Source organism: Tachypleus tridentatus, chromosome 7, assembly GCF_004210375.1.
Source record: "Tachypleus tridentatus isolate NWPU-2018 chromosome 7, ASM421037v1, whole genome shotgun sequence".
Lineage (NCBI taxonomy): Eukaryota > Metazoa > Arthropoda > Merostomata > Xiphosura > Limulidae > Tachypleus > Tachypleus tridentatus.
Window position 1 is genome coordinate 149,655,130 of NC_134831.1, and position 9,566 is coordinate 149,664,695.

At 32.7% G+C, this 9,566-nt stretch overlaps 1 protein-coding gene across 1 annotated transcript; it reads right to left on the reverse strand.

Moving 5' to 3' along the window:
• Nucleotides 1-2,110: 2,110 nt before the first annotated feature.
• Nucleotides 2,111-8,934, reverse strand: LOC143258165 (uncharacterized). Its single transcript, XM_076517174.1, has 3 exons — nt 8,694-8,934; nt 6,607-7,071; nt 2,111-2,517 (listed from the first exon to the last, which is right to left on the reverse strand). Exons 2-3 carry the CDS (start codon nt 7,057-7,059, stop codon nt 2,497-2,499), a joined length of 474 nt encoding a protein of 157 aa, XP_076373289.1. The 5' UTR covers nt 7,060-7,071; nt 8,694-8,934; the 3' UTR covers nt 2,111-2,496.
• Between the last annotated feature and the right edge of the window lie 632 nt (nt 8,935-9,566).

A 9,566-nucleotide genomic window follows, 5' to 3' on the forward strand; every position in this document is an offset into this window, starting at 1 on the left:
AAACATTGTACAACTTCAGCAGTGGAATATTCGACGTGTGATCAGCGAAGAACGCGGAGCTAGCTAGTTTCCTGTCAAGTGAATTAACTCAAAATTAATATGCTCATCGTGAACTCTCGATAAGATACCAAGGGAGCTCAGAGAAGATAAAGGACTCAATATTGTTTGTAAGTTTGTAAAACTCTTGTACATAAATCATTATTTGTATTAACCATTACTGTAAATTGTGTTGTTGTTTGAATAGTAAAATATATTTGTATCAAAAACGAAAGAATCTATGTGTGTCAATCTTGTTGGTTAGTATCATAAATTGGATACATATCGACATTTATTTAGCTTCCAAATCTAAATTATCATTTAACTCAATTTCAGGCTAGTCGAAATTATAGTACGTTACGTAATACATTCGGGACTTTTGTAGGATAAATTGTAATATATAACTAAAAATGTAGAAAATAATTGTCCCATTTTCAGTGTATTAATTCAGGAATACTTAGAAAAGAACAAGTCATGCTGCGCGATTTTAAGCCTACTTCGTGTTTTCGACACTGGAATTTTAAACAAAACCGACACCTAATGAGCACATGGGCTAGACGTACAGGTCAGAGATATCTGGAGTTTAAATGTCATCGCCCTTTATTTTGAACTACTGATCAAAGATATAACAGCCAGCTTGAATCACTCGCTACCAAATCGACTTCTGGTTCTTGAAGTCGAATATCAGGATTGAATGTTACTTTTATAGCACTTTCAGAATCGAAAATGCAGATCATGCTTAGTGTCACCACTCCTCGATCCCCGGACATTTCGACCCGCAGTTCGACAGTAACCACTAGGCTACACATTTGTTATCGTTACTAATAACGCCCTATTTTGTTCAGAAGGAAAACGGAAAAATCAGTTTTAAAATTCCTTTTTATTAATTGAAAATGGCAGAACTAATACAATAACATATCAAACCATCGACTGACGTAATAGATACTTGTAAACATTGCACGCGCAAGAAAGTATAGCATAACACTTTACAAAATAACATAGAAAAAAAGAAAAATATTAGTTTTTCAACTATAGTTGGATGGTAGTACCCATAGACATTATGTAAAAACGATCCCAAAATACATGTAAAACAATTTTGTTACATTGTATGATTTACTAAGCGAACCAATAAATACGCACACAAACACCTACATATTCTCAACATCACTGATCACATAATATAGTGTTTCCAACAGAAAAAAGTTTTTTAGTTTAACGAAATACAACGTAAACTTCAAAATCAAATCCTATAGTAAAAATGGGAAAATTATGTGATATTATATCATAATTACAGTAAAATATAAAATACACGGGAAGGAAACTTATATCAAATGGTAATAAATATGTTAATACTATAAAATAGAATGTTTTATTCAGGTAATAAAGAAATTCTTTAATAGAATTATTTACACAAAATACGTTTGACCTAACGAATGAATGAGAAACAATCACGAGACAACAGATGAAAACTTTTACTTGTGAAATTTTGTAACGTTTATTTTCTGCAAAAGATGTTTTAATTAAACAAAAATGCTTACTGGGGAAATTGTTTATCCAGTCAAAAATACTAAAATGGTTTCGCAAAAACAAAACGAAAACAGAACAAAGAACAATTATCATGGCAGAAATCAACCAAGTGTGATAGTAGTCGGTTGGTAAAGTACTTGGAAAAACTATTTTACAATAGTTTAGAACTTCCTCCAAGCACAATTTTTGAGCAATTGCTTGACCACCCTGTTTTATGAAAAAAAAATTTAAAAAATGTCTCCTTTTCAATTGAGGTCTAATATTAGACTGTAAAAGATACAAAACAAGTTCGGTTGGTGGTGTTTAATTTTAATATGAAGTAATATGAGTAAGAAAAATAAAACGTCGTTGAAAAGCATAGAAATTAAAAACAAACGCATTGATAGCAAAGCGTTACATAAAAAACAACATTCATGAGGCGAAATGCTTGAGTTATATATAACCTGTCATCCAAAAAATAGCTTTATTCTTCTAGAAAGTATAACCATATAAGCCATTTATTTTAACTATTGCTGAATTATTTATTGAGATTTATACGTATTTCTTTTATAGATTCCTTAAGATAAAATTTTGTACGTATAAGAAACCATTAGCAGTTTTTCATTATATAAAGTTAGATAACTGTTTTTATTTCTCAAAGTATGAGAAACAGAAATATATACTCCAATATAAAATATTCTGCTCATGGAAATAGCTCTACCCGTTTATATTTTATTTTTTTATAGTTCCTAATATTAATTTCTAAATGACTGCTGTGATCACCAGTGTACAGAAATAAAGGCAAACCAGGTTTCTTCAAATGTTTCGATGGGTTAGTTCTGATACTCCGTACAGCGGAAGTAAATAGAAGCACAATCTTTATGGGCCATTCCGTATCGAGCAGCCTTGAAAAAGTCGTTCATAGCCTTTTTCGTACTTTTGCCGAAACTGGATTTAGCTATTCGACTCTCTATTCTGTTGAAGAAAGAGATGATTGAACAAATTGATATTTTGTGATTAAGTTAACATAATAAATATTTTATGATCGAATATTTTAAATGTTCCTTTGATTTAATATTTGATTGTTCTATCTTAGTTTCATGATAAAACTTACAACTTATCATGCTTTCAGTTTTCATACTTTTAAACCATTGTATTTTATAAAGCATCTTTCACGTTTACAGAATAATTTTGACTTTTAGATATAAAAAGGTTTATAAATTATCACATTTGTTTTACTGCATCACATCACCTTGACAATGATAATAGTGGATTATACTCTTCGTAATTATTGAATTAATTACTGTGCATGGATATTAAAATATGACATAGTGTCTATATGTTCTATACATCTATTATCATCAGCAAAAATAACTTAACGTTAATTTTACATTTTCGTTTGAAAATCCAAACAGAAGAATATGTATACAACCAGTATATTGGTGAATAAATTCGGTGATGAGTAACTCACCATGATATTAATAAAGCTCATAACTCACCATGATATTAATAAAGCTCATACATGGCTTGAATGAATTACGAAGAAAACTTCATTGCATGTTTAACATAGAAGCAAATCTGCAACATTTCAACAAGATTTTCCATCTGATGATGACAAAATCTGGTTTAAATCTGTACATTTGCTTACTGAGTTAAAATCGTAAAAACGTTTTCTTTGTTATCAATTTAAGCTGTCTCCAAACATTATCATATCGCTATGAAGACAAATTTTTCGTTGTTTTTTTTTGTAAATGGAGATAAAACTGAAGTAATTATTATATAAAAACATTAAATACAGATGAAAATATAAAACTATAACATTTGCACTGATATATCAATTAATTAGATGATAAATTTTATACAACAACACAGGTGGTAACAGCATTTAAGTATTTTCCAAAAAAATTAACCTGTGAAACACTGAAACAAGAAACAGACCTAGATCAAGTACTTTAGAACGAACTAAAATTATTGATCGACTATTTGGAATTAAGCACAAAGCTACACAATGGACTATCTGTGTTCTGCCCACCATAGGTATCGAAACCCGATTTCTAGTGATGTGAGTCCGTAGACATACCGTTCTGCTCCTGGAGGTTGAATTAAAATTAATAATACTACGATTATTTCAATTACTACATTATGTTTGACCAATTTGGAAGTTTATTTTGTATTCTTAAATTATCGTCTCAGTTTTCATTTTTCAAATTATATTGCTTTTTCAAATGTTAAATTATATCCATCAATGTATAGCACCAAATATTTCTCTTATCTAATCAGTCTAATGATCTTGTTATTGAATAACAACAAATATATTTCTCATTTGATCAATGCAGTGATCTATTCACATCTAGCACCAAATTTCTTTCTTGTCCATGAACCCAAATAATCGTGTCAACATGCGAAACTAAATATCAATCTTATTTTATCGATCCAGTGATCATATCATTATCCAACACTAGGATTTTTTAAAGATTGTTCATTTTAACACAAAACTACATAATGAGTTAATTCAGGGAAACAGAAACCGAAATTGTAGTGTTGTAATTCCACAATGTAATCACTGACCCTCTGTGGGACTCTTACCTTAAGAACTGTGCTAACAAATAAATCTGAAAAATCAAGTTTATTGGCAGTGTTTTCTTCCAATTTATCCGCTTTATAATGATAATCTAAACCTACAAATTGTAAGAATCTTCATACATTTTGACTTTAATTAACGATTGTATGTACAAGTATTTCTGAATACACATATATTTAAAATTAAAAATACAATTTCTCCCTAACAGCATATGCTGATAATTTTTCCTTTCTTGGAAGTTGCAAAGACATTTCTAAATCAGAACTTATTCTAGTGATTCAAAGTGTAGAACGTTTATAAGTCCATCCTTATGTATTCGTAGTTTTTTATTTCTTCAGAGTTTGATTTTATTACAGTTTGTGCAAGATGTATTGTTTAAAGGGTAAGTAGTTTTCTAACACTAAATCTACAGTTGCACTACAATTAAAGCATTTCTCGTATTTTATGAGTTTTTGCCCTTTGAAGTGTTATAAAAGGATAGTAATAGAGATGATAGAATAACTTTTGTAGTTACACCCAAAAGAATTATAAGTCAATCACGCTACTATATATATATATAAATTGTACAATACAAAATTTGTAACATAACCCATAATGTTTTACTAGTTTTAAATTAATGTGTTTAAAATATTGATTGACCTTTTTTCTATGTTATTTGTTTCTTTGTTGTTAAGAGCAAAGCTATACAATGAGTTATCTGTGCTGTAACCACCACGTGTAACGAAACCCAGTTGTTAGCGTTATAAGTTTTCTGACATACCGCTGAATCACTAGACTGTTTTCTATGATAAAACATGTATTATGTTGTAAGAGGTTAATATAATGTATTATGTTGTAAGAGGTTAATATGATGTATTATGTTGTAAGAGGTTAGTATGAAGTATTATGCTGTAAGAGGTTAATATGATGTATTATGTTGTAAGAGGTTAGTATGAAGTACTTAATGTTCGACATCATTCCTACTTAATTGATTTATTGATTGAAATTAAGCAAAAACTTACACAATGGACTATCCGTTCTCTGTCCACCACGGCAATCGAATCTCGGTTCTTAGCAATGTGACTCTGCATATATACCGCTGTGCCACTGGGAGGCCATTCTTACGTAATTTAAAAATTTACACAATGGACTATATGTGCTCTGCCCACCACGGCACTAGAATCTCGGTTTTTAGCAGTATAAGTCTGCAGACATCCCGCTGTGACCATGGGGGGCTATTTTTACGTAATTTAAAAACTTACACATTGGGCGATCTGTGCTCTGCCCACCACGGCAATCGAATCCCGGTTCTTAGCAGTATGAGTCTCCAGACATCCCGCTGTGCCACTAGGGGCATTCTTACTTAATTTAAGAGAAAAAATGCAAGAGAAAATAAACTATGGCTTAGGCATTTAGAATGAAAAATGTAGTGAAGAAAAAGTAGAAAAAAGGCTTCAGAAATAGAACATGACTCGTGATCCGTGATGACGAGAAAACACACTTGCAGAGAAAAATATACATGTAAAAACGGCTGGTATGGATAGAGATAGATCTATGTGGAGAAGCCAACAACGTTTCCTGACGATGACCAAAGAAAGTCGAAACGTTGCTCGCTCCTCTGCATAGAGCCTTCTCTAACCATTCCAGCCGTTTTTACATGTATAGAATACGTGACTAATGTTTAGTTTTTAAGAAGCATTTGTGTTTAATGATATACCTCTAACCATACAAGAAGAAGTAGAAGAAAGGAAATGTGAAAAGAGTGTTGGACAGTCTAATGTTAGTTTTTTATTTTACTTTGCAATATATAAAGTTAGATTAAAACAAAAGTTACAGTCTCTTCGGGTTTGCTGTAAGATATATTTCTTAAAAAAACATATAAAACAAGTATATTAGAAGTGGGAACTAAAAAACGATATCGTTTGGCTCAGTAAGAAATATAAAGCTTTTTATTAGTTGTTTTGATAGATTAGTTTTGATAGTATAGTTACCATCATCAGGGCTATTTTACTGAAACTTTTCAGCTGAAACAACTAATACAGTACTTTATTTTCCATTATATAAAAAAGTCATTTTGTGTTTTACTTCTAATATATTAACAGCACTATGTGCCTGCAAAGAAATGATTTAAAGGAAGACTTAAGGAAGTAGTTGGGATTTTTTTCGGATTAAATGTTGAATAAATGTAAACCTAAAGTAAAAATAAAAATACAATAATTTCAGGATTGATCATGAAACAACCAAGAAAGTAGTTTTAGGTATTCGAAGCTCAGTCGTAATAGGTGTTAAAAAAGAAAAGAGGTTACGATTAATTTCAGGATTGGACATAAATAGGTAGTTTTTAAGAGATCTATCTACAGGAGGATTTTGAAAGAAGTTAGAGTCAATCTCAGGCCTTACCCAAAAGCCTGGACTAACTTCTCGGCGAAGGAACCTGTGGAAGAACTAAGACCCTGTCGATGGACTTCACAGGTCAAGCGAAGCTGACATTCTCGATCACTAACCTCGTACTTCTTTAGGGCGTTGTCCACTGTTGTCAAGATTTCCCAAAAGCTGCTTCCTCCATCCGCATTAGCTGATCTTTGTTCGCGGTAGTAAAATCCTGGATTGGCTGCAGCAGCCGCAGCAGTTGCTCCTGTTCCAGCTAACAGGTTAGAAAGACCACCAGCACCAGCACCTAGAGCACCCAGGTTTCCTAAACCACTATTAGTGAGTGAAGAAAACAGTGGTCCAGCTCCTGACAAAATAAGTAACAACGGCAGCAGTGGTAGAAGCAGGAGCACACCAAGAGAAGATGGTAAAGATGACAGAAGGTTGGTAATGGTGTTTATAATGTTGGTCCCAGCACCCGCAGCGGCAGTTTCTTGTCTTAATACTTCATTCTTACCTGAGTTTCTAGCAGTAGTAAGAGCAGGGAGAAAACAGCACACCAATAACAAGAATACTGCAAACTTCATTTTGGTTTAAACCTGTCGGCGTTAAAAAAAAAGAAGAGACACGTTATGTTATAAAACAATTAATAGCTTTCTCATTACAGAATAACATTGGATTCTCTAATTAGTGTCTAATTACTATAGAACGAAATAAAATTGAGCTTTAAAATCAAAACTGAGCAAAAAAAAAAACAATATGATAAAAGCATATGGTTTTGTTTGTTTGTTTTTAATTTCGCGCAAAGCTACACGAGGGCTATCTGTGCTAGTTGTCCCTAATTTAGCAGTGTAAACTAGAAGGAAGGCAGCTCGTCACCACCATCCACCGCCAACTCTTGGGCTACTCTTTTACCAACGAAGAGTGGGATTGACCGTCACATTATAACGCAGCCACGGCTGAAAGGGCAAGCTTGTTGGGTACGACGGGCATTCAAACCCGCGACCCTCAGATCACGAGTCGAACTCCTTAATCCACCTGGCCATGTCGGGCCTAGAAGCATATTGAAGAAGGTTTTGATATTCTTGTTGACGCTTTTAGCAAATTTCTTGAATTTTCGGGCAAACCTACGCAAAAGCCGTACATAGTTTTGAAGTCAACGTTACCCACGACCAGTTCTTGGGCTATTTTTAAATAACGGATGGTGGAATTGACTGTCACATTTTAACGTCCTCACAGCTGAAAGGGTGAGTATGTTCAGTGACGAGTCAAGCACCCTAACCACCAGGCCATGTCTTGCCCTTTTAGCAAGGGACTAATATGTTGTCCAAAAAATCTGTTGCTTACAACATTTCTCATCAAAGCTCTAATCACGAGCAAGCTGTATTCACCTTCAACAGACGAATATATTATTTTCAACCAATTTTTTGAAATACGAGAACGATTTATTTTTAAATACACAAACTTCTGAAACGCACAGTAAGATCTATTACAATGAAGTTTCACAGTCTTTGAAATATGTTCATATGAACAGAAGTAAATTCAAATATATCTGTGAATTATTTGTATAGAAAAGATGTTAGTAATAAATACGTCGGTGGAAAAAAAATTACCGGCTTATAGAAAACTCCGTACAGTAGGTTCTTAAATGAGAATCATAATTTAACCTGATAAATATTGTTTAAAAATATAACATAGAATCTCAACTGGCATTTCATAAAAAAACTACTATAACCTCTTATAATAAACTAGCTAGAAAATCAAAACTAAAATAGTGGATGCCACTGTTATTAGAATCTCTAATTATAATGTAACTAGAAAATTAAAACTAATATAATGAATTCCACTGTTATTAGAATCTCTAATTATAATGTAACTAGAAAATTAAAACTAATATAATGAATTCCACTGTTAAACTTATTAGAATTTCTAATTATTAAGTAAGTAGAAAATTAAAACTAAAGCACTAAGGAGTGGTGATTCTATTTCAAATAAATCACACAATTCACATGCACCACGCTACGATGTTTTCTTTCATGATTTTAATCGAGGTACTATTTTAAATAATCAAGTCATATATTTACATGCACTGTGCCACGATGTTGTGAACAAGGATTTACTTAATGCACTATTTCAAAAAAGTAAATTGCACAATTCATTTTAACCACAAGTAGGCGAAGTTCGAATGAGTATTTGTCAAACTCAAAAGTTTTATACAAACCTGTTAAATTCTGTAGCCGCTGGTATAGTAGTCCACAATTCAAACACCCCAACTCACCCAAAAACAAGACAGTCTACGCTACGTGAATATTTCTCCGACAGATTGCAAGTTTAAGGAAACAGAAGCAAATTCTCGTGTTTATATATAGAGACAAGACCTGATGAGCAATGTCGTCACGATGCCCTAATCAGTTTTACCTACCCAAGTAGGAGCGAAAAAACAAGGGTTTGCAGTCCATTAGTTCGCTCAAAGTGTAACCTGTTTAGTTAGTCAAGTCAACCATCAGGTTTTTATAATGACGTAGACTCGAAGAAGGCTGGCACGTAAATCAAGATAAATATAGATATAATACTACAATCTTGCTTGTCTCTATAGCACTGCCGGCTTCTCTTCTCACCTCGAGGCGAGAAATAACTGAACTAATGTAGAACAGGAGACGGAAGAGACATACTTCTCTTTATTTAGTGCTATTAAACGGGCTGACTTGGAAAAACATTATAAGTTATGCTAATTAATTTCTTTGTTTACCTTGTTTGAGAATGTTTTCTATTTCTCCTAAACAGAACTGTGCCATATTTCTCACACACTGACCTGGACAAAAATAAAAGTGTGCTCACATTTCAGGCTTTGACAAGACAAATGGGTGGATTTTGCAAGATCAGAAAAACAGACACAGGTAGTGTTACCTTACAAAGACTTTCGTTCTGTGTATCAGATGCGCATATTGTATTAGTGTAACCGGTTTCTCATTTGATAAGAAGATAAACTAGCAGATTTAGAGTCAGTGTTGAGACTGTTTTTTTCTCTTCCTGACTGACTTTGAATGCATTTATAACCTTTAAAGAGAGCAACTGACGAATTCAGAAATGAATT